This window comes from Syngnathus leptorhynchus, chromosome 8 (genome assembly GCF_054491065.1).
Source record: "Syngnathus leptorhynchus isolate UIUO chromosome 8, UIUO_Slep, whole genome shotgun sequence".
NCBI classification, from domain to species: domain Eukaryota; kingdom Metazoa; phylum Chordata; class Actinopteri; order Syngnathiformes; family Syngnathidae; genus Syngnathus; species Syngnathus leptorhynchus.
The window spans coordinates 2,272,900-2,295,275 of record NC_141202.1 but is presented as its reverse complement, the minus strand read 5'-3'; the positions used below and the strand labels follow the sequence as shown (position 1 = coordinate 2,295,275).

The window sequence follows — 22,376 nt, the reverse complement described above, 5'->3', positions numbered from 1 at the left end:
CAGACAAAACATTCAAACCTCAACCAGGAGGCCGCTGTGGCACCAACATTTTTCTCCCGATTGCTAACATGTGACCAAAGCTGTGATCAATAACTACTCACCACAATAACAACCACCGGGTGAAGAAGCGTTTGTCCGTTTCTCTCCACTGCTGTAAACGTGGTCTCCACTTTAGCCAAATCAGAAACATTCATCTGGGGGAAAAAAAAAAAATATCCAAATAAAGATAATATCTTTAAAAGCAGATGTGATTGTTCTGTGTTAAGCAGCCAAATAATACATTTTGTTTGAAGACACAAAAATGTAAACGTACAGAAAATTGGATGAAGTTCCAGGCCTTGAGCAGATACCTGACGTTGTCTCCCGTCACATCTGGGATGATGTTCAGCTTCTGGAAGGCAGATAGAAAACATCTCAAGCTCTTTTTGTCATCACCTGAATTATCACCGGTTTAATTCTTTGCGTTCTGTTTGGCCTTGGCGAAAGAAACGCGCGACGAGAGAAGAGGATGTCAATCAAACGCGGTCCTTCGGCAAATAAACACCGACTAAAAGCACTCAACATCTGCCAGGGTCATTCTCACTTCTGGAATGGAAAACGCATGTCCGAAAGCAAAATTATTATTTATTTTTTTTGCGGCTCTTGTCCAGTCTTTAAGACATATTTTCAGAAACCGGTAACTTTTGTCCAACTGGTTTAAATCATGTGACTTCTGTCTTCTTGCCGGTAACATGAGCTAGCTGAGCAACAAAGGAACCGAGGCCGCCCGTACCGCAATTAATCAAACAAAAAAAGTGCGGTTCCGGTTCAGCAAATGTGACGGCCATCTGCTTTTCCCGCATGCGTACGGTCACACTTCATTACTTGTGTGACCACAGACGGGCTAGTTGTTTCACTAGCGGACCACCCGGATGACGCTCATGTTAACACGATGCTCCCCGTTACACGCGTGCGACACGGACATGTCGGCGGATCGCTTTTTTTTACGTACTATTTGAATTTCTAGGCTGCGAAAGACTTCGCCGAGGCGGTCGGCCAACGAGCTCGCATGCGAACATCCGTCTGTGATCACGCAGGCCGATTGAGATAGCGTGTCTGGAAGGAAAGAGAAAGGACAACACCAGTGCGGAAAATTAAAGCTTCTCGAAATATGGAAAATTAAAAAAATACGTAGCTCACCTTTGACCACAGACTCCGCGGCGGCCAAGTCTCGTTTGTAGGTGACCTGAATTCAGTCTGTCAAATTAAAGCCTTTTACTAATTCGATAAATTGGGAAATGAATGCGAGTCACCTTCCATAACGTGGGCGGGCCTTCGATGAGTTTGGCGTTTGTGGCGCAGTACCGCAGTACCAGATGGAGACACTCGGTACCAAAGTCAAAGTCGGCTTCGGTACACTGAGGAGGGAACCGCAATAATTGATTTTATTTTGAAATCTGAATACTTGTGAGACGAGGCGCCGTCGTACCTTTTAAAAAAAACAAAAAACTGTTTACAAGTTGGTAAAACTCATCTGGAGTTTGAAACGAGTTCACAGTTTTTTACAAAGTGACCCAGACAAACGAGAAAGTAGCCAAATGGTTCATCGGCATTAAATTACACAGCACTCAAACGCAAAAAGAGCATCTAAAGCACATCAAAGGAGCAACCAAATAACGTCTGCTCGTGCATCATCCCCCTTGTCTTGCGAAAACACTCCGACAGTGTGTGTCTGCTGATATTTCACCGAAGCGTCTCGCTAATCTGGCGCCTGTCGTCATCAGAGGAACACAATGAAAACATCATCATTGGCGGCACCGCATTCTTCACTTTTCTTGGCCGGACGTGATATTTTCCGCCAAAGAGATTCAAGTCTGTCTTGGGGTGCGCAAAATACGGCCCGGGGGCTTAAGTTGGACTGCTACGTACTCTCTGATAGGCTCTATGGATGATGTTGTACTTGAAGGCTTGAGGCATCTCGCTGGCTCTGTACTTAGCTCGCTCTAGCGAATGGTCCAGGAAGCCCTCTGACGTGGTGGCGATCACCGTGGAGACAAGCGGTCGGATGGCCCCCGATGCCTGAGGCGGTTAGACGAAAACATTTAGCGACACCAATCTCTGATTTGTGCATCACTTGGTCATAGAAAACGACTCACGCCATGTTCCCGGGCAGCCATGGTTATTTGATAGAGGAAATCCTCCTCCACAAAAGGCCGCACAGCATCATGGATGATGACAACCTTGTTCTCCTGCATCTCTTCTTCACTTAGAGCCAGGACTCCATTACAAATGGACCTGTGACGCGTGCAGCCGCCCGCCACCACCCGAACTTTGGTGTGCTGGAATCGTTCAACGATGTCCGTCATCAGGTCTATGTTTTCTTGGGCCACGACAACCACGATACTGTGGATCCATGATACCCTGTGAGGACATCCCATCTCAGTTTTGACCTTTGACTCTGCTCAGTCTCCTGAGATGGCCATGATTTTTTTTTTTTTTTAAATCGAATTCTCCTTTCAAATGTGTCCCGAATCTTAACTAAATAATTTGCAGCATTACCTTCGGATAATAACTTTATAATGGGAGCAGTTGGTTGTCAATCTAACAAAAACTGGTCTCGTCATTGGCCCAGATATAAATAGGGGCGGGATATAGGCTGGTCGCAGAACAAACACATGCAGCATGGCAACATGTCTGCACAAATGTTCATGCAATTTTTTATTATTAGGAGTATTTAGACAAAGCTACGCCACAGCCATTACCTGGAAACTGTTTTAAAGCGTGAAATAATCATATTCCTGCAAAAATATTGTCATTATAGCGTTTAGCGTGAGTGACTGAACCACTGACTCGACTTGCACCGTTTAATACATCGACATACGAACGAACTTTCCCATTTTTTACAAAAATGTATGCAAACCTCTCAAAAGCCTGAATGGTGTAACTTATGAGCGGTCGGCCCAGTAGCAAGCAGAACTGTTTGGGTGTTTGCAGTCCGGTTCTCTCTCCGCTGCCTCCAGCAGGAAGAACCACACACACCGGGAAGTCTACACCAACTGTGACCGCTCCGAGATTGTTCTTCTCGGGTTGGCTGGAAAGGAAAGTCTCAGGATGTGCAGGCCGGCCCGATTCCTCGCGGGGATCGTCCATCATTTCCTGGGTGGAATATTACGGCATAATATTCCTGATATGATAGAAGAGGTATGGATGAATTTCTGACTTGGATGATTTTGGAGCTTGAATTTCAACTCAACATTTTACTTCCGCCATGAGCATTCAAAATAAAAGACGTTCGGGTCTCATAATATTAGTACGATACTTTATATGCATCTTCTTGCTGCTCTATATTTATGTATGTCAATAATATATTTGTTTGCTTTGTGTAATAAGTACTGACATATTCAAATAAAACTACCAATTGGCATAAAATCAGCATGGAATGACTTAAATCTAGAATTCAACAGGCCCGAAAATATATCCGGTACTTTAGAAGAAACCTAAAGCACGAACTGTAGATATATAAACTAGAAATTTTTATTCGTAATAACAAAAATGTTTGATTTCCGGATAAAATTGTGTGAATTCAGAGAACTTTACACTATACATACAAGGCGGATTGGCGGATGTTCTCGCGAGATTCCCGTCATATCATCGAATTACGTACATCTCGCGAGATGTTTGGACGCTTGTCTGTCAAAAATAACTGGTTGAAATATGTACAACTGTAATCCAGGTTGATATTTACTGGTTGATGATTGACTTGGAATATGAACAATTATATTATTATTATTGTTAATAATTGATTCTGAAATATTATGCGCAACTGAAGTCTCACGAGATGATAGAAAAATGAAATTGACTAATTAGTTAACCATGGACCTAATATAACTCATTTAACTTTTTTCTTTTCTGTTTGAAATGCATTACGTAATTTACGTATGTGTTTGGGATAATCAATCTGACTTTCATTTTCTGTTTTAAAACTTTATTGGCAAAACTTTTCTACGCATTACAGCCACATAGAATATATTACATAATTATTTTTATACACATGGTTGTCGGAGGAAAAACAAAATTGCAAAGAAAAGTCCAATTTTGACATGTACACAAATGTAGTTTAAACAGGTAGTTGCAAAAAAATGGTAAATTCTCATTGGAATTTAAGATGGAGAAACTTGGAAAGCTTCTATGGTAAATAATGAGGAATTTACTGGGAATTAAGGATCATATTTATGAACATTTTGTTTTGTCATAAGCAGACATCCATGCAAAAATGTAATACCTGTGAATTCACATGAATTATTGTCTTAACGTTTTCAAATTCCTGGAATTTTGCAATCGTACTGGTTTACTGGTGTTGGATGTGGTCACAGCAAAAACACATTAGCTCAAATCCATGACTACATGGGACAATGCATGTTTTTCTCAATACAGTTTCTGTTCACATTATTGAAATGGCAAGGAAGTCCTTAGATCTCCTCCGGTTTGGCATAAATCAAGTCCAGCCTTTTTGAGCGACACCATAATCCGCATAGACTTTTTCATCATGACCTTTCGTGTACTTCCAAGTGGCAAAGGCTTGAGCAGACAATTGTTAGATTATTATTATTATTTTTTAATTGTGCCCAGTGGTGCACTTTTGCATTGGGCATAGTCGTCTCCACTAACAAGATGCACTGTTTATATATATATATTTTTTAACGTTAGTCTTTTGGAGAATTTCTGGTATTGCAACACCAATTTTTTTTTTCTGGTCATGTTTTTTCAGTTGATGTCACTTGCATTGCGCCACCTAGAAGTAGCCCACCCTGCCTGTTGTTTACAAACATGATGAAAGAATCTATTGGCAAGGCCTCAAAGCCTCCCTCCACTCCTCATGGTGCAGTCTGGTGCCAGTTTTGGCTCATGTGCTTCTTTCCCATCACTTTCCTGCTCTTGGACTTGTGCGGGATTAGCGTCTGGGGTGGCGTCAGAAGCCCAAATTTATTTCCCGACTCGTTGTGCTGCCTGGAGAACCTCTTGCACTTACAGGAGGTGACCACGGTGATTTTGTACGTTCTGGTGCTGCCGTCCTGGCACTGCAGTCGGATTCGCTGAGTACGGGTTTTGTCGTTGACGCAACGCCAGTCCTGGCCGCTGCTGTTAGCCGCGCTATGGCGAGTCCAGAACTTTTTGTACTGCCGGGCGCCGCCGATCCAGTTGTGAAGCATCTGAGCCGGGAGACACTCGCCGGCGCACACCAGCTCCTTGATGGGGTGGATGCTGGTGCAGTGGCCGTCTGAGATGTACTTGGTGGACCTCAGCTCTCTGCAGCCCATCTGGCTTCGCTCTGAGGGAACATTTGAGTTTTTAAGACAACAGCTCACTTAAGTCATCTCTCTCCTGCCTGCTTAGTCCCATATGGCTTAGTCATTAATAAAAAAACTCTGACATGGTAGATTTGAGGCCTGCTGGAAAATGTGAACATTTGGGACTATTTGTTGTTGAGATTCCACAAAAAAAAAAGTAGGACTCCTCCAGACAGCTAACTCTAACAAAAGTAATGTTTTCCTTTTTCCCTGAATTTTGCTGCAGGCTACAAATTGTCCCCTTGCTGTAATTGAAGCCGGCATCCATTGACAACATCATACGCCTCCCCGACAATGGCTCCCTTTCCGTGACAGCGTTTGATGAATAGAGAGTGACTTCACCACAGGAGATGTCATCACCGAAGTTATAACATCAAGTGGGTTTCAAATTGCTTTTTTAAATTCATTTATTTATCATTTATTTTTTTCTCATTCCATTAGAAATTCAGATTGCTTAAAGTAAGAGATTTGTGGTGTGTTTTCATCGCGTTCGCGAGTAGTGTATTATCAAATTAATTCGGAGTTTAAAATATTATTCTGTGCTCTGTGGACTAATTGTTTTTAGCGGCCTCTAGTGGTCTAAGCGCTCTAAGCAGGTGCTTTGTTGACTTGCGTCTTCTTGGAAGGACTTAGTTATAAAAACTTCTTGAAAAAAATATCTGCATTATCTCTTTAAAATAATAATAATAATAATAATAATAATAATAATAATAATAAATTATCATCTTTGTTGAGCCATTCAGTCATTTTCGAAGTCAAGGTTCTCACTTATCTCATCTTACCGCTTCTGTCCTGTCCCGCCGCTCTCCCCCCGGCTCGAGCCCGGTTCAGGGATACATTTCCCGCCTTTGCGTCCTCCTGGGATGGGCCGACGTGAAGGAAGACACTTCCCGCACGCTCGGTGGCGTCGTTGTTAAGGGCCTGGCTGCTCCTCAGCAGGATGCCAAGTAAAAGCAATGAGTTTGAGAAGGACTTGTGGTGGTGCATGGTGGAAGAGCTGGAGCAGGAACAGGAGCAGGAACAGGAGCAGGAGAGTTTGAAATGAAGAGAAGGATGCTGCAGCTGCTTTTATACGGAGGAGGGGTTTTAAGGTGCTTCTGTCTGAGGGGCTCACTATCTTGGAGTCCACCCACTTCTTGGATTTAATTTTAGAAGCAAAATGACAATATTCATGAAAGGTGCACTAGCTTAATGCTAATATTCATTGTGAAACGCCATGAGCAGGCTAACGTAAATTAGCATGGCTTTTACGATATTTATGATTATTTATTAGTGATTGAGAATTTGTGAGTCAATTAACCAAAAGTACAAAAGGTCCAGTGAGGATGAACTTTTTTTTTAATGACATATTTAGTTCACAAAATAAGTAACTATCCATCTTTTCATCCATATAGCTATTGTCTACGCATCCACATATCCATTCTATGCGATCCTGAATGACGGGACGTATGTTTATTTTTGGGGGGGGGGAACAACAGCGACACCTGCTGATCAATTGTATTATTTTATTGTCGCAGTTGTTTTTGCAGTGTTTCTCCACTAGGTAGCGATATTGTACTTCTCATGGATAAGTCGTGGGGCCATTACGGATATCATCATTTATTTTTCACGACGGAGGCAAGACCCCATAAAGAAAAAAGCCCAAAAAATATTGTAGTGATGTTTTGAATGATAAAGTATTGTGCAACTTAAGAGATATTTTGTCTTCGGGGTTTTACAAAATATGCTATACTCAGTAGTACACATAAATTATATACGTAATTACTTCATGGTATGATATTAAAATGCGTTAAATGATAAATAGTCGCAATGAACGCATCACAGAAACACAAACAACAGCAGAGTTTGAATTGCTATATACAGTATTTGTACATATTGTTATTTTTTTTGTCTCCCCAATCTTGCCTGAATGTTCCCACCCAAATATTTCTTCAAATCCAGAGAACTCCTAAGGGCCAAATGAATTCCACATTTTTCAACTCCCATTGCTGTCACTGCTCCATCCGCACCTCATTTATGTTCTATATGCTTTAAATGTGCAATTTCTTTTACATCATATTTCATGTTCTTTACACCTACAATCTACCATATTTCTTTAAAATTAATGTTACTCATCTTTTTTGAAGCATATTCATTTGTCATCATTGTACTGTATGCATATAAATGACATCGATACATCATGTTTTATCCACATTTACATATTAGTTCATGTACTTTGATGTATATTTCATCGTTTGTACTGATACCTTCTGACCTTGTTCTCCACGTGGCTTGTCCCCAGGGGTCCTGAGCGGTTCTGTGGCGGTCCACAAAGTGTACAGCGGCCAGTGGTGTCGGGTTCTGCTTCACCGCAGAGGGTCCGGACCCGGTAAGACGCGGGGCCTCGTGGTGTAGTGGTTGGCATCGTTGACCCGGTTTGGGTTAGACTCCGGATTTTGTGCATATTTGGTGACTGACGACATTCCGGGATTGGAGGTCAGAACCTTCGCTGCGAAAATATGCTAATACATGAAAAATAACACACATGTATTTATTTATTGTGCTTTATGTTCATTTTTTTTGTCCTACTTTATGACATCCCAGTTTCTGTATTTTTTTTTCCACAGCCATTTGACTGCAGATATGTAAATATTTGTATTACCCTTGGGATTTTAAATGAGCTTCTCAAGTGCTAGCTAATGAGAGTTTAGCTGAATTGAATTTCTGACAAACTTGAATGGTAGTTTTGTTTGTTGTTGTTTCCCATTCTTTGATTTTCAAATGGAGTTTTCCAGCACCAAATTCGTGTTTCTCCCAAGTTCCTGTAATAATGACACCGCAGAGACCAATCCTGGATGATCTTTCCCATGAACGGGTTTGCCTCCCCCCCCCCCTTTTTTTTTTATTTTTTTTATCAGGCACTCTGCAGCATAGCGCATCCCGCCCCACCCATTATCCATAGAGGATTGCACATTTAAAAAAAAAAAAAAGACTGTCAACTCCATTTCACAAAACAAATATTCTAGTGTGTAAATGTAGGTCGGCGTCTCTGATCTCGTGACTTCTCATCTTTCGTATCCTCCTTCCTTTGCCCCACATTGGTTGTTTGGTGGCCCGTGCATCCAACTTCCCTCCCAAATTGTCTACCCCGACCACAAGCCGCCGGTTGTCCCACAAATCCTTCTTTTTTTTTTTCTTTCCCTCCACATCCGTCATGTCTTCATTGCCCAGCTGGGCAAATGGGTGTAGACCCACATTTAGGTCATTTCCTCCCGCTTGGACCGGGGCGAGCCGTCAATGGCACGGGGCCGCCAGATTGGAAGCCTCGGCTTGCCAGATTGGGGACCCAGTTAATGTAATTAGAGAGTGGAGGAAAGAGGCCCGATGGGGCCTGTGGCGCTTGCAGCAGCAACAACAACAAAAAAAAAAATCCCGTGCGGTAATGTCTGAGGAGCTAATTCTTCCGAAGCGGGAGCCAGCCGGCACGTTGTGCTGCAGACGCCCGCAAACTTTACAAATAGAGGTGGCAAAAGTACGCCGAGTCGCCGCACGAAGAAGACGATAAACTCGTCAAAGCTTTTGCTTTGTTTTATTTTTATGGTATGGGGAAATTTTATGATTCCAATTCTTCAGATGGGGGATTCGGAGCGAATTTGATAATGAGGCTCTTTCTCGGGGAGACGGCGGCGTGGGAGGCCCCACCCCCCTCCCTTCCCCAACCACAACCCGACCCGTTAAAAAAGCTCTGCTAAATTGAGCCGTAAGAAGTGAGCCAGGTTATTGCTCCTCACTTGACCTCGTTTTAGATGACACACACACACACACACACGGAAAGGTGCCTAGAGTTCAGTTCGGGCCTCCTCTCGGGCGTCCATGTTGGAACGTTTACAAGGCGGCGGATCTTTTTTCAAATCCTTCGCACCCCGCCTACACAAATCACAGCTTGTAACGCAGAAAGTCTTAACGCTGACCCAAAAAATTGGCCGGCAGGTTTATAGGGCCACCGCGTGAACTCGCACACAAACAAATCGTTCATACGATTGCCGTACATATTGTAAATCGAAAAATACATCTGAATCTTCCAATGCCGCGTTTACACTTTGTTCCCGGCGGCCCAAAATGGATGTTGGCCTTCTTTTTTTGTTTTCATCTGTGTATTGCTAAGTTTTCTCACAGCCTATCACGATATCCGTAACAGGCCGTGTGGGGAAGGGGCTGCTTCGTCCCGGAGGCACACTGCAATTCAACTCGTCGTCTATCACTCATGCCAGCACTTTCCCCCCTCCTGACTTGTCACATTCTGAAGGGGTTCCTCACTTGTTATTCTCTTTCATGGCTTTCTACGAAGGAAAGGTGCATGCTTGGCTCACGTTGACATCAGCGGGGGGGGGGGGTCTAAAGGTACGTGTGTGTATATTGTTGTCACGAAAAAGGCAGCAGATGCAGCAATGGAAAGCATCCAAAAAAAGGCGGTTTTTTTTTTTTTCTTCAAACCCCAAGAGGGCTTTTTCCTTCCTGGACTAAGCTTCTTTCTTTCTTCCTTTTCTTGTGGAGAGCAACAAGAATGCGGTCCATTTTTTCCATCAGCGCCGATGTTTACAGGGAGAACGTTACGCCGATGTGGCAAAGATTTACGACTTATTTACGCTTGCGATCTTTTGTTGCTCTGATCACTTTCGATGCTTTGCCTAAGTGAGTTTGTTGCACAACGCTTTTTGTGTGATTGTAATCAGAATCCAGAAGATAAACACATCCTGCTTGTGTAACACTTCATTAGCAGAGAAAATGGACCAATTATTACTGATAGATGGTCAAAGAGCATTGATTCTTTGTTTTGGAAATTACCACCACAAAAAATGTTTTAACATAACAAGAAGCATTTATGTATTTATTCACATCATATATTTGGAATTAAATGGAATTCTTATTTCCTGACGTGACCCCCCACACTAGCTTATGCTAAGGGAATTAGCATATTAGCAATTAGCAATGCTTGTAATTGTGTGTGATGATTGACACATGGACCAGCAATGCTTGGAAAATACTGAAAAAAAAAAGACAATATACAAAACAATTGACATATTTCTGTGTGTGTTCACACGTGTGTGTTTGTGTATAACTTCTAACCCCTGCAAGTCGTGCAAATGTGGAATCAAATTAGCAACACGATATTCAAGTTGCAAAGTGTTATTTATTTATTCAGTGTCAAAATGATTGTGACTAATGAAGCCAACATCTCTCAGTATGATTTTATTTTGGTACTGTTTGAGCAACAGTGGGGGATTTTACACTCTCCCAAAAAAATGCAGAGGATTGCCAGGGAATTTCAAAATTCTCCCACTCCCACTTTTTTTTTCTCTCCATATGATTCCTTGTCATTCCTTCCAATACGTGTAAATTCACAATGTGAGAGGTCACAACAACTTATTTTATTTCATAGACATTGGCAAAAAAAAATGACAAAATCCACCTACTCCCACTTCTGTCTTATTTTATTTAATTTTTTTTCCTTGACAGGAGTACACGTTCGACTGAGACAAATTGAGACGTCCAGTTGCTTTTCATATGGAAAAGTGTGTGGGATCTTCCCACACGGGGTTCAGGAATCTCTATTGTTTCCTGCTGCATGATGAACATCACGCGCCTGTCAGGCTCCAGGCGTCGTTTCCTTACTCTTTTCCTTCGCCGTATTGCGAAAAAAATATATATTGGAGAAAACGTGGTGGTTGGAAGTTGCTGTCATCTGTACGAGGAGATAATTTAAGGCTCGGAAGCAGTTGAAGACAATGGGAAGGGGGGGGGGGGACATGAAGTTATTCTTTTTCTGCTTGTTTTATGAGAGTTGGACCATAGCGTGGATTGTAAAAAAAAAAGTTGTGGGAGACAGGAAGGAGTGGGAACGAAGAAACGGGAATAAAGAAGTATTGTTGTCGAAAGCCGAACCTTGTTTACAACAGTAATGTTGCTTCCTAATTTAAGCGCGGTCACATGGTAATGACATGCAGAATGTTTATGTCACATCAAATGAAGACTAACGATGAGCTCCGGAAACAAGATGAAATGTGGTGTGGTTGTTTGGTAGTACAGTACATAAAGGATCCAATGCGTTGTGGGTAGCGTTGGGCCACATGAACTTAAAATGTAGTCTGACTTTTGTGAAATGTGATTTTCTTTTCTCCCCCTTTCGCTTTAATAAAGACATTTGAGAACGACATTGTTAAGAATAGCTGAAAATGACGTTTGTTTTTCACTTTGAAAAGGAAATTTGACGTTTCCAGTCATATGTTAGCTTTAAGCTAGCAGACTCAAATAACGTATGGTTTGTCAAATATTTTGGTGTTGTACTAAAAAATGTCGAATTGTCTTTTGTTCTATTATTCAATTGTATGTTGCTGCTCTATCTGTAATCAAATAAAAGCTGTTTGAAGGCTTCTAATTACAAGTAGCAGCTATGCTAATTTTTGTTAGCTTACATTTAGTGGTGGTACTAAATACTTTTTGAAATGCTACTTGATGTGAGAAGTTTGAGAACCACTGATGTAGAATCAGCGTAATAGGCTCTTGGATGCTTTTGACTGCGGCTTTCTGCCCACACGGGTTCGTTCCTTCAGGGCCACTGTCATGTGTCCATCGTTTCCAACAGGAAGTCCAACCAGTTCCCCCTTCTCCTCCTCCTCCTTTTGTTTTAATGAAGCCCACGGGAGGTTCTGGAAAACCCTGGAACTGAACGTGGCCTATCCCATCCAAACCGGCTCCTCTTGCGTGGTAACAAACACACCCTCTGGACTTACCCGCTTTTGCGGACGGTCGCCATGGCGACAGCCGGCGGACTGAGAGTACGACTTCCGCAGATGTGGGGGCACAGGCCATAGAAATTTTTGCTACCTAGAACTTCCACCTTTTAATTTGATGGCGGTCATCCAATTACTTTTCCATAAAGAATCCCAATTCAATGCAAATATTTCCAACCTTTTTTTCAATGAATATTTCTCTCTGTCGACATCATGCCAACATCTCGACGATTTTTGCGTCAAAACTTTTTGAGTCACCTGAACTTCAAAGTTTGCTGTTAGCTGCCCTATTTAACCCCGACAGCAGTTTTTTTATCCGTCTATATCCTCCCATTGTCCCAGCCATGCGTCACGCAGCTAAAATCCCGTCTCTTTTTTTTTTTTTAAAGGACTCTCCTAATTGGGCAACGGCGTGGAATTGTTCTGGACCGCAGCTTGACTCGGGAGGGGGAAATGCTTGGGAACGACAGAGAAGCAAGAAGCCAAGCTCAAGTCCGTCCCTTGAGTGGGTGTGGGGGGTGAAAAATATGCAAGAGGGGGGGCGGGGGGCGTCCGAGAGCTAAATCTGACTGACACCGAGCAACAATAACCCTTGAACCCACGGCCTGTTGGGGTGTGGTACTGTTTATTTGCAGGCGGATAAATGTCAAGCAAACATTTGTACTTCCCAAACAGAGCCGACTGGTGGGCCGAGAAGAAATATAGCCAAGGAAAATGACTCTGCTTTAAAAATAGGCGCCATTGACAGACGCATCAATCAATGAATCAATCATTGGCTAGATTTAGCGATTTTATGCATCCGTGCATTGGTCACAAATGTTTTTGGGTTTCTTATGGTATGATATAAAAAAAGATGTAAAGAAATAAACTGCTTTTTATGAAGTATAATGAACTTGATAGGCAGGTGAGAAGGTAAGGGGTGTCAAATTTTTGTGGTTATTTGTCTAGACGGCGTCCGCGACGATGATGTCATCATAGCTAATCTGCTAATAAGAGTGATAAGCATGCAGTGTATATCCAGTTTTATCAGAGGCAGACCTGCTACCACAAAAAAAAAATGGTCTGACCTTAAGTCAAACCACCTGTGAATGTCAACTTGACACCTGTGCAACATCTGAGCTTGGTTGGTTACTGAAGTTCTCAACATGGCGTCGTTAGTTATTTGATTAGCTGCTTATAGTTAGTTGGTGACTTACTTGCTGTTTAGTTTGTCGGTGGTTCGGTGAGTTTTTTGGTCGATTGTTTGGACAGTTAGTCAGTTTGTTAATTTGCTGTCCCGTTAATTAGTTAGTGAGCTAGCTATTTAGCTAGCTGGTTGTTAATTGGTGACTGGTATGTTATTTGCTTGGTTGGTTTCTTATCCAGCTGGTTTCTAGTTAAACTGTTCATGAGCTCATTGACGAGTTGGGCTGTTGGTTGTTTACAATACAACGTATTTGTCGGCCAACGGTGAGTTCAAGTCAAGAGCAAAGTTGCTTGATGTCATCATGGAAAAAAAGAAATGCTGTATTTTAATTTGAAAGCTTTTAGTATGGGCAGAAACCAGCTTTGTTGGATCCTTCCATAAAGCAGAGGAAGCTTGAAAAGCAAATGAAGCCATTAAATCCTAAAAAGGGTGACTTCACTCGCCGGAATGGTTTAGCTTAGTGTAAGGACACAGCGATGCATTACGGTGACTAGAGTGGCCCCAAAAGGACGTGTGGCGCTGCCGGGTGGGTCCGCTCGGCCACATGAAAGTTGGCCTGCTTCACTTCAGCCATATTGGGACGTGTGAAGTGTTTCCCCACCTGGCGCGAGCTCGGAAAGGCGTGGACATATTCGGTCTGGCCGGAAACGTTCGTGTGTGTGTGCGCCTGGCGGTAAACCGGTGCCCCCGGTCGCCTCGGTGCCCCGGGCGCCCGGCCCGTTTTTGGTTTTGGCGGTCGCGGGCCGGTCCGGATTTAAATAGAGGTTTTGGTACGGTGACCCCGAGTTTGCTCGAGGTGCGGCGAAAGCCTCTGCGCAGCATCACAACAAACGTCTGCACGAGTTCATTTATAGAGCATGATGTCACAAAAAAAGTGTTGAATTAAATTGGAAAAAATGAAATTATGAATTGTGATCGATTACAATTCACAATGGAAACAGAAATATTTCAATAACTAAATAGTATCTTAAATATCTGCAATATATTGAGGATATAGACAAAGAAGTGAGCTGACGCACATGATAAATTCACTCAGCTGGAGTTCAGAAGGAGAACAAAAAAAGAGTTCAAGCTGACTGGACCTCACCACAGGCCACCACTGGTACCATTGGAAACATGTGTGTGTGTGTGTGTGTGGGGGGGGGGTTAAACCCGGTCCAGTGCACAGCACCCGCTAACCTGCTAATAGCCTTCATTTATAAAACAAACATTGGAGAAGTTTAACACAGGCTCCCACAAGTATAATGTTTTTTTTTATTTTTTTAAAATACATATATAATTTTTTTACATAACATTATAGTGGAAATGTCTTTTAGAATTTTTTTACAGATATTATACTGTAAAAAATATATACTGATAAAAGAGTTGATATTTTAATCAAAAGATAGTTTATTAATATTTTTATTTATAAGTATTAGTTTAAAAAAATATATTTTACATGGACAAGATTTATTTGAAGACACTATTAGTGGAAAAATAGCTGATAAACTTGACATATGAATGAATCTTAAAAAAAAATTTGTTGAAAAAATAAATTTTAATGTCACGAGAAAAAAAAGCTATTTTATGAGGAAAAAGTTGAAAACAGAAAAAAATTAATTACAAGAATGAAATAAATCGAACGAAAAGGCGCCATGTGAGGCGCCTTCCTCTTCTTCTTCCGTTTAGGACCATGGCGGCGTTCCAGCCGTGTCCTTCTGCTAAAGTCATTTTCTCTCAAAAAGGAATTAATTTCCTTTCGGCGTGGCCCACTTGCTCCCCCCCCCCCCCATTCAGTCCAGCCCAGAACACGTCGACATTTGCAGTCACCGTGACAACCAAAAACACTCAACTTGACATTAGTCTGTCATTTACAAAAATAACTTGAGCTACTCATTCGTTTCGTATTTTATTATTGTTTCTATTTTTTTTTATCCACTGTCCTCCCCCTAAATAAATGAACCATGCTATCTTGCAGCTAGCTTGTTCTTCGATGTAACAAAACCACTCGTGTGTTTGTCAACAGTGATGCGTTGGCCAACAGGAAGTGGAGCCCACTCGCGTGAGAGGCGCTCCAGAGGAAGCAACGAGGATGACCACAACGTTGGTCTTCCTTTGGGGAGGTCACAGGTGACGCCTCGTTCCTCGTCACGAGAACCACACCAGCCTAGATGATCATACCAAAAGTCCTCGCTCTTTTAGATGTTTCCCTTTACGTGGTCTAAAATGTTGTAGCTGCTGAACAGAGTCTCGAGTGTTTGTTGTTGGAAACGGGTAAAATGGCTTCTTCAAAGTAAAGGTAGGCGACTGAACGCACTGTAGGTTTTTGGGTAGAGATTTTTTGTGGCTCTTGTTATGTGAGACAAGTCTACCAATTTTTAGGTTGCAAAAAAGAAACATTAAATGAAAGATCCCTGGAAATGGACCAAAAATGACACGAAAATGGTTGTCTCAAACCAAAATGGCAGACGTCTTTTCAAGCATGTCTCCTTGAGACTTTTTTTTTGTGGCTCTATGCATGATACACAAGCCTACCAAATTTCATGTTGCAATTTCAAATCGTAATTTGATGCTAGTTTTTTTTCTAGGTGTCGATTTTCACCTGGCTGAACACACCTGCAAAAAGTGCTGACATTGTGATTTATTGGGCCTTTGGAATATTAAGCAAGCAGTTTGAAACGGGCCTCCGCTCCCTAGAAACCTCCTTCGTTTCCTTGAGGCTCCCGGCAGATTTATGGCGGCGTTCCTTTTGCATGCACGCCGTCCCTCGGTGAGCCGGCCTCCCTCTCACGTTACACCCTATTTATAACAGCCCCTCGCCAGGCTCCCTGACTTCCCCGAGACCTCCTCCCAGCCTCCACGCTCCCCCCCCACCCTCGACATCCGAGAGACTCCGCTCGACTCGACTCCGAACCGGAGACCGAGCGGATTACGCCGGGAAAGGACGCCCTCTCCTCTCCTCTTTTTTTGGGAACTTTTAGGAGCTCTTGGATATGCGCTGCCGGTCGCTTTAGGAGCTTTTTGCCATGGATCACACGCTTTTCGGCTGCTTGCGGAGCCCCCACGCCCCGGCTCAGGGTCTTCACCCGGCCGCCTTCGCCCCGTCCCCGCTCACCCTACACGGACGCTCGGACCACGTCTCCTACCCCGACCTGGCCTCGTCGTCGTCCTCGTCCTCCACTTCCTCGCCGTCCACTTGCATCATCTCCAGCTACGCCCCCGACGACGGGCTGTACCACCACCACCACCACCACCACCCGCAGCAACACCACCACCACCACCACCGAGGCCACCACCCGGCCCCGCAGAGTCAGCACCACACGGCCGCCACCGCCTGGCACATCCCGCACATGTCACCCGGGGGAGCCAGGGCCAACCTCTGCCACCCGCAATCCCACCTGTCTCACGACGGGGGTCCCGCCGCCCAGGACTTGGCCCACGCAGGGGGGCCCGCGATGGGCGCCACCACGCCCGGCCTGGGCGGCAGCAGCACCCCCACTGGGGCCGCCTCTGAGTTTGGCAGGCCTACGCTGTCGCCTGCAGAGGCAGAGAAGAGGAACGGAAAGAGGAAAAGTGACAGTTCAGGTATAAATACAAACATTTAAAGTGTGTTTTACTTGTAATTCACTTCCAATCTCGCACAGGCCATGTCAAACTCATTTTTCGTCACAGGCCGTATCGTGGTCATAATTTCCCTCAGACTGTCAAATGAATGACTGGAAATCATACAAATAGTTGTTAAAAATACATAATTGACCCGACATTTAATTTGATATATTATTTTCAACTTGAATCGGAACATGCGGCAGTCAAATATAAGAAATGGGATAAATAAAGGTGACAGTTTAATAAAGATTTTCTGCCAAAATAAGCAAATCAGTTCAGCAACAAATAGAATTGATTTGCTTTAAAATAGATTTTTTAATATGAAATTAGTAGCTCTTATTTTTACAAAAGAAAGGAAAGAAAAGACATGATAAACGGTTTATCAAGGAAAATGGGACTTTGTGATCCGGGGTCGTATTTGGACTCAAATATAAGGCGGTTAAAAATGACATTTGATATATTTGAGTAGATAGCACCAATCAGTAACTAAAAGTCTAATGAGCGCTACTTACATCGTTTTTTTATGTTTGTTTGGTCGATATTTTATTCACAACATTCTGTAAAATGGATTTTTTTTTCCAGGCTTGAAACAGGATTTCCAAATTAGGATTTCATACATTCAATCCACCCAATTGGACTAATAACACTGACAATTTCAAACCGAGCGAAATTTGCTTTCCTTTGACATGAGACAAGTGCAAAGGAGTTCCATTTTCCCGTATTTAAATCCACTAACCTTATAAAAATGTGTCATCAATTCCAGTGAGCACATTTATCTTAGTGACCCCTCAAATGAGCTGAGCATGATGTTCCATATAAAAACAAATGACGGTGCAGCGTACACGCCAGCAGCACACACACACATTGGTCTTGCAGGCATCCATCCCCCGCTGACCCACCAGATCTTTTCCCACCTGCGCTCATCGCCGCTATCCATCACGAAAGGCCATCGCCTCACTGGCGTCGGCAACGTGATCTCTCTGAGCCGCTTTTAAAGGCCTTCTTTGTGTAAGCAGGCCATTTGTTTTTTTTGTTTTTTTTTGGCTTTTCTTCACACAACCTTTAATCTATTTAGTCCATCAACAGAATTAATTTCAAAAGTGTTTGATTCGGAAAAAATAATGCTTGGATTATTGTTGATTAGCATTTTTGTTTTAATAATTGGTAAAAGCGTTTTTTTATTTTTTTAAAGGCATAATATCAAAGATGGTTTATAATGTGTGTGTGTGTATGTGTGTGTATGTATGTATATATATATATATATATATATATATATATATATATATATATATATATATATATATATATATATATATATATTTATTTATTTATTTATTTATTTATTTATTTATGCTGTCATCGTGTTTAAAAAAAGAAAAAAAATTGGGCATTGACAGCACACCTCACCACTCACGCTCACACTCACATTCCCAAACTCACACCCACACACACACCTTCTATTTCCTTAAATGATTTGCAAGATGATCTTTGACCCCTCCCTCTCCTGCTAATCCTCCCCCCCCCCCCCCCAGTCCCCCAATAACTCCAGTTAGCACACTGATTAGCACGTAGCCTGCTGACTCAATCAGCTGTCTAAATATCAGTTTGAGGCCGGCTCCAGTTTCACCATCTGGAACCCCCAAAACCAACAATATAAACGGACAGGGAAAGAAATTGTAGAAAAAGCAACAAAAAGGCAAGAGACGTATCATCGATTATTATTCTTATGCTTTTTTAATTGATTTATTTTTTTAGGGGCATTATCCCACCAAAGCATACATTAGTAACTTGAACACACACATATACGTTTTCCTTACCCCATTGGTTATTGTTAATTAATAAAATAAAACAAATAATATTAAATATGATACATCTGAATAATATCATATTTCAGTCATTATTTGAATTTATTCATGTATAACTGTATAAACAATTCAAAAATCCACACTTTTTCCGGTAAAAGTAAAACAAAAGTTAATATGGCTGGAAAGTCTGTTTTGTTGCTTTTTTCCATCTCGAAGAAGGAAAACATTTTGGATGAACTCTCGGTATCATGCGCCTCTAATATAATATCACTTGAGGAAAACTTTTTTCCATTCTTAGAAAAAGTGTCTGGGTGTTTTCCCCTCAGATTGTTTCCTCCTTTATTGTGGAGGCTTGCAAATTGCTGTAATTGCTGTGTTACAAAAAAAGGCCCTTGCTGGTTTGTGAACTTTATTACCTTTTCATGCAGTGTTTACCACCAGAGAGAGCGAGCCAGAGGCCCGATTTGGAAAACGTAACGCGGTCGTTAGAGGGAGATCCTCTTTCGGGGGTCCTCGAGGTGAAGACGTTGGGGCTTAGCACCTTTTGGGCAATCTGGCTTCCAGCTCTCGGGAGCCCATTTACACTTTGACTCACCGTTTTAGCACGTGTTACATGAGAAATTGCAATGCCCTCGTTAAAACCTTGTTTTCCCCCACCAATGCAGAGTTAAAAAAAAAAAAACGATAACCGATATTAGCCAAGTACGCTAACTAGCAGGCTAGGATTGCTAGCTCACCAGTTAGTGCTAAGGGGTCTCCAGGAGTGAGATTGAAAATACCTTTCCACCACACTAGCTGGCAAAAACTTTCCCAAGTACTTCCAAAAAAAGTCAGAAAAACAAGCCTGGTTTATCCAGTAAAAACATATTTTCATTCAAATTTAAGGCTAACAAATAAACAGAACTCAAATGAAATCCGATAAGATGACTCAAGGCTTTCAAAAAAAGACTTTTGCGTGCGGATCAAAGACCTAAAAGTCACGTAAAAAACATACGTGGTGATGAAAATAAACGCAAGCCACATCAAGCTTCTTTTGACGATTACCACATATAGTACAGTATTGTTTATGGAGCGTGACTTGAATATTCGGAGAAAGTCCCGATTGGAGTTATGTTGTGGTTCTAGTTAAAGAAAACAAAATGAAGCGCCTATGGAAAGGCTAAAAATAACTGTCATAATCCGGGCAGAGTCGCAGGATGGCAGTCTGAAGTGCGAGCTGAGCAGCAAACCGCGCAAGGAGAGGACGGCCTTCACCAAGGAGCAAATCCGAGAGCTGGAGGCCGAGTTCGCGCACCACAACTACCTGACCCGACTACGCCGATACGAGATCGCCGTCAACCTCGATCTCACCGAGAGACAAGTACGTCCTTTTTTTTTTTTCCTGAATATGGTTATAGTTTAAAAAAAACAACAACAACGATGTGTTGGAGGTGATGCAAAAAGTACTTCTGACAAATTGCCATTCAACCTGCTCTAATGTAACGGACGAGTCGAACCGATCGACGTAATCTCTGTCAGGTGTCTTTGCTAACGTTCCATTTTTTTCCCCCCCCTACAATAATTCGGAATGACCTCGTAGCAATGAGAGAATATTTCACGCTGGATGAGTGCAGACAATGATGGACTGTTTAGCACACATTTCAACTATTTCATCCTCCCTAGTGAAATCACACTTTTCGGGAGGGGTGTTGAGGTGTGCTAGTTCTCGAGAAGGATGCGTTGCTGTGGAGAGGTCACGTTAGGTGACGCCGCCTCCCGAGGGAGGGAGAGGTGATCGGGGTCTGGAAAGCGTCCAGGGCTTCATGCGGAAAAAGTCTTCCATGACCTAAAAGCGATCCGCTGTGAATTTCATACACCCAAGACAAATGTTTACGCTTTCAGGCGTGTGACCAAAACAATTGAGAAAATAAACCCATAATACCCTGGCTGTCCTTTTTTTTTTTTTTACACTGAACTCGTGATTCATTATCTAAGAACATTTTGTAACTTCGTTCTTATAATAAACAAATATTTTTCTTGGTGTGTAGGTGAAGGTATGGTTCCAGAACCGGCGGATGAAGTGGAAGCGCGTGAAAGGCGGCCAGCAGGGGGCGGCGGCACGGGAGAAAGAACTGGTCAACGTGAAAAAGGGAACGCTACTACCTTCCGACTTTTCCGCCATGGCGACGTTACGCCACTCCACGGACTCGTTGGCCAACGACGACAGTCACGACAGTGACCAGAGCGATGAACACGCTCTGTTATGATTAAAGCCACATCATTAAATGATGACAAACAACGAGTGCAGTGAACCCCCGTTTATCGGAATGGATATGTTCCAGACCCAGCTGAAAAAAATCCACAATATAGTGAAACCGTACTTTTCTTCTAGTATTCCTTAGCTCCCATTCTCAGTTGCAGATAGCAGGGCTTTTAGCAAGCGTGCAAACGATAAAGCGCAATATCGTGGGGGTTCACTGTATTCCGAATATTGAAATGTGATCGTTTGGCTACACTGATGTAAACATTCCATGTTTGATTTGCACTGTTGGACTTGGCCGCCGTCAGATTTGTGAAACGTTAACCTGTCGACATCCTTTTTGGAAATAGTCCCTCTTTATGTTCCATGTTGGATGAGAACGAAGACTACTCGTTGGAAGCTTACAAATATTTTGCAGTACCATCTGAAAACCACAAGGGGCAGTGATGAGATTCCAAGCAAGAAATGTCCAGGTATGGGAGATACCGTTGGAAAAAAAAAAAAATCGCCATGATGCTGCCTCCCATTATGCATTCTGTTTTTGTATTTCGGGAAAATGAGTAAATTCATTCCATTTTGCTTGTATTGATCGGATATATCAGTCCCTCCAAGATTTCACACATACTTTTGGCAATTTTGCAGATGGCTTAAATATTGTCATGATTCAAATGTTTTAATTGAACAAAAAATACAGTATTAATCTTTTAATATTACTACAATATTACTTGAGAAAAAAAACTATTCTCGTGAATCCTTTTTACAAAATATTGTTTTCAAAAATCAAAAATAATACAAATTTTAAAATTTTCTTCTAAAACGTTTTGACATTTCCCTAAAAAACACACAAACTTTTATTTTAAACTTTTTACCATAACAAAATCTCACTTTCCAGTTTTTACTTCCTTTTCACGGTCTTATCCCCTCCTTGACATCTGCATTTGTAACCCACCAAGTGAGAATTTGATTAAAATGAAGACGAATCGGTGTGAAATCCGAAAGGGACTGATAATCGAACCATCTCGAGTCTGCTGACTTCAGCGTGTGATTCATTGTCAAAGCTTGACATCTGCAAAAGTTGCTTTCCTCTCCAAGAGGTCATTTGGTTGAGTTTCTTACTTCCCGTAATGCAAAACCTCAAAACGCTAACATGGCGGCCTGTGTAATTTGTCACCTGTCTGAACATTTTTGGAAGGACTTAAAAATTGCCAAGCAAAGGACGTATCGGTGATGATCAGTGATGTGTAAATAAATAAGCTGCATTCTTATACGTTTGTATCCGCAGTCGTCGGGTTGTGCCGCAATAAACACTGACCGACTTCACTTGTGATTTACTTTCTTGCGCACGATCGGATTTCCTCAAACGGCAGCTGCAGTCAGAAAAATTCCTCCTTTAAATAGACCACCCCAACAATCAAATTTTTTAAAAATGGGTGCTGCCACAGTTTCTCCAGTTCAAGTCATGAT

General features: G+C 42.3%; 4 protein-coding genes across 9 annotated transcripts in view; 2 read left to right on the top strand and 2 right to left on the bottom strand.

Annotated features, from left to right (window-relative positions):
* The window catches only part of crppa (CDP-L-ribitol pyrophosphorylase A), a 10,023-nt gene extending 6,782 nt beyond the window's left edge, over positions 1–3,241 (bottom strand). The window contains exons 1-8 of one of the 2 annotated variants that reach the window (XM_085918142.1): positions 2,900–3,241; positions 2,136–2,400; positions 1,909–2,058; positions 1,293–1,397; positions 1,180–1,225; positions 992–1,095; positions 314–391; positions 102–194 (exon numbers count right to left, since the gene is read on the bottom strand). In XM_085918142.1, coding sequence (XP_085774268.1) covers positions 102–194; positions 314–391; positions 992–1,095; positions 1,180–1,225; positions 1,293–1,397; positions 1,909–2,058; positions 2,136–2,400; positions 2,900–3,132 — 1,074 coding nt within the window. In that variant the 5' untranslated portion in view covers positions 3,133–3,241. Of the gene's footprint in view, positions 1–101; positions 195–313; positions 392–991; positions 1,226–1,292; positions 1,398–1,908; positions 2,059–2,135; positions 2,401–2,899 lie in introns of both variants that reach the window. The other variant, XM_085918141.1, reaches the window with a different exon arrangement.
* Positions 1–5,695, top strand: part of ankmy2a (ankyrin repeat and MYND domain containing 2a) — a 15,934-nt gene extending 10,239 nt beyond the window's left edge. Inside the window, exons 11-12 of one of the 3 annotated variants that reach the window (XR_015066901.1) lie at positions 2,250–3,180; positions 5,554–5,695. The gene's annotated coding sequence lies outside the window, so the exon portion shown is untranslated. Of the gene's footprint in view, positions 1–3; positions 2,166–2,249; positions 3,371–5,553 lie in introns of those variants that run through there. The other 2 variants (XM_085918145.1, XM_085918144.1) reach the window with 2 other exon arrangements.
* Positions 3,976–6,314, bottom strand: sostdc1a (sclerostin domain containing 1a). The gene is made up of 2 exons (XM_085918149.1): positions 6,110–6,314; positions 3,976–5,308 (listed from the first exon to the last, which is right to left on the bottom strand). The coding sequence occupies exons 1-2, from the start codon at positions 6,312–6,314 to the stop codon at positions 4,854–4,856; spliced, it is 660 nt and encodes a 219-aa protein (XP_085774275.1). The 3' UTR covers positions 3,976–4,853.
* On the top strand, positions 6,184–22,218 carry meox2a (mesenchyme homeobox 2a). Of its 3 annotated transcripts, XM_085918147.1 has the most exons (6): positions 6,184–6,418; positions 7,609–7,695; positions 15,289–15,392; positions 15,851–16,847; positions 19,861–20,033; positions 20,701–22,218. In XM_085918147.1, exons 4-6 carry the CDS (start codon positions 16,289–16,291, stop codon positions 20,917–20,919), a joined length of 951 nt encoding a protein of 316 aa, XP_085774273.1. In that variant the 5' UTR covers positions 6,184–6,418; positions 7,609–7,695; positions 15,289–15,392; positions 15,851–16,288; the 3' UTR covers positions 20,920–22,218. The 3 variants fall into 3 exon arrangements, with proteins under 3 accessions (XP_085774273.1, XP_085774272.1, XP_085774274.1); XM_085918146.1 differs by lacking the exon at positions 15,289–15,392; XM_085918148.1 differs by lacking the exons at positions 6,184–6,418; positions 7,609–7,695 and having other exon boundaries at positions 15,356–15,561.
* Positions 22,219–22,376: the final 158 nt, after the last annotated feature.

What these genes read in the sequence shown, in the direction of transcription:
- sostdc1a (XM_085918149.1), bottom strand. Translation starts at nt 6,314, where the DNA reads ATGCACCACCACAAGTCCTTCTCAAACTCATTGCTTTTACTTGGCATC. An exon ending in GGCGGGACAGGACAGAAGCG is followed by an intron (nt 5,309 to 6,109) that starts GTAAGATGAGAT and finishes ATGTTCCCTCAG; the next exon opens with AGCGAAGCCAGATGGGCTGC.
- meox2a (XM_085918146.1), top strand. Translation starts at nt 16,289, where the DNA reads ATGGATCACACGCTTTTCGGCTGCTTGCGGAGCCCCCACGCCCCGGCT. An exon ending in GAGGAAAAGTGACAGTTCAG is followed by an intron (nt 16,848 to 19,860) that starts GTATAAATACAA and finishes TAATCCGGGCAG; the next exon opens with AGTCGCAGGATGGCAGTCTG. An exon ending in TCGATCTCACCGAGAGACAA is followed by an intron (nt 20,034 to 20,700) that starts GTACGTCCTTTT and finishes CTTGGTGTGTAG; the next exon opens with GTGAAGGTATGGTTCCAGAA.